At 30.2% G+C, this 1,794-nt stretch overlaps 1 protein-coding gene across 1 annotated transcript in view; it reads left to right on the top strand.

Moving 5' to 3' along the window:
• Positions 1 to 462, top strand: part of LOC111453995 (U-box domain-containing protein 4-like) — a 1,735-nt gene extending 1,273 nt beyond the window's left edge. Inside the window, exon 2 of the mRNA XM_023095254.1 lies at positions 155 to 462. Coding sequence (XP_022951022.1) covers positions 155 to 232 — 78 coding nt within the window. The 3' untranslated portion in view covers positions 233 to 462. The remainder of the gene's footprint in view (positions 1 to 154) is intronic.
• Positions 463 to 1,794: the final 1,332 nt, after the last annotated feature.

Here is a 1,794-nt window from a genome sequence, read left to right as displayed (position 1 = left end):
TAATTAAAAAAAAAAAAAAAAGAGAAGGCTGTCCTGCCACGTCAGTCTTCTTCTCTGGTTTTATCATTTTAATTTTTAAAAAAATTGAATTAAATTGAGAATTAGTAGTAATTAAAAAAAATTTGTATTTATGTGTGGGTGAAATTGAGGACAGGCGGAGAAACTGATAGAGCTTCTACGGCAACCAAGATCCGGCAACTGCGCTGCCACCACCTCAGATGTGTCAGTCTAATTTTTGTTGTGGCCACGTGGACGATGACGATGCAGACCCCCATACCCAAAAAAACAAATAGAGGAGAGGTTTTCTTGTAAATATATAATTTCTTTTTTTTTTTTTTAATGTTTGTTGTGATAAATCGATCGAATTTTGAGGTTTCTTTTTGTGAAATTATTTGATATATTTAAATACCTGTAAATGGAAAAAAAATAATAATAATAGAGGTGGCCTGCCCGACCCAGAAATCGAATATTGGATTTTATTTTTATTTTTATTTTTATTATTAAAAAAAAAAAAAGAGAGAGAGAGAATACTGTATGTGTTGACTGTGGGGCATTTTATTTTCTTATTTAATTAAAATAATAAAATATGGAAAAAAATAGAGTCTACAATAATTGAAGAAAATGAGATTTTATTTAGTAAATAAGGAATAAAATAATGATTAAATTATTATAAAAAATGAATAAAAATATGTGTTTAACGTTTTATTTGTATTATAGTTATAGCCGACAAGGAGGTGTAGCATGGGGGGAGGTATTGATGAATGATGATTAAATTGGGGGGTGAAAAGGTAAATGGCAATCGCGACGTGTCGTATGTTGAGCAAGTGAGTGGCGGTCGTTGAGTCAATACGGAGGCCGACATGTCGCAATCCAGGACCCCTACCTTGACGGCTGATGTGCTACTTTTACCTTACCCCTTTCTGAATCATTCAATTCAACGTCCAAACTCCTCCCTTTTTTCTTTTGCTTTTTTTCCTTTAAAAATAATAATTATTATGTACCAGATTTTTTCTTGAGAGGGCCTCTTTTAAGATCTAAAATTGGGACCGATTTGTTATGGATATAAGACAAATATCTACCTATTTACCTTCTTACTAGAGGAATCTCTCTACTCTAATTCTCGTCTCATCCTACCATGTTTTAGTATATATATATATATAATTAGGATGACTTGTTTCACGAAAGGAATAATTTTTTATTTATATAATTGTAAAGTCTGAAAATTGGAAAGTGATAGTATTGATGCTTTTCATATTTTAACAATTTTATAATTTTAAATATTGAACTTGTTTTGTTTCTTTTATTGACTTTAATTTTAAATGCAAAAATTAAACTCCACAAATATCTTATTAAATGAGATTACAATTCATAATTAACAACACAAATATACAAACATAATCAGAATTATAAAATTAGAGAAAAATAAATGAATTATTGATTAATGAAAATTATATGTTTATAATGAGAAAATTATTGGCCACAAACTTAGGAATAAATGTTAATTGTTAGCTATATATTCTCCACATGGGGCACATGTGTGGTGTGCCTTGTGAACCAAACAACAGAAGGTTCCTCATCATTTAATATGCTTTTATTATAATAATAATAATTATTATTATTATTATTATTTTCTCATTTTCTCAAAAAAGAATTTAAAATGCTTTTTAATTATTTTTCTCATAATTCGTATGCTTTATAATTTTGTGTCGGCAATTCAGACAACCGGTGCTGGGTAGCTCGTCGACCAACGAACTGCCGGTCGGTTGCCGGCTAACGACTGAACCAGTGGCGGCG

The sequence above is a fragment of the Cucurbita moschata genome, unplaced genomic scaffold (genome assembly GCF_002738365.1).
Source record: "Cucurbita moschata cultivar Rifu unplaced genomic scaffold, Cmos_1.0 Cmo_Scf00016, whole genome shotgun sequence".
In the NCBI taxonomy this organism is placed as follows: domain Eukaryota; kingdom Viridiplantae; phylum Streptophyta; class Magnoliopsida; order Cucurbitales; family Cucurbitaceae; genus Cucurbita; species Cucurbita moschata.
The sequence above is the reverse complement of the archived record's forward strand: the minus strand, read 5'-3'. Positions and strand labels throughout refer to the sequence as shown.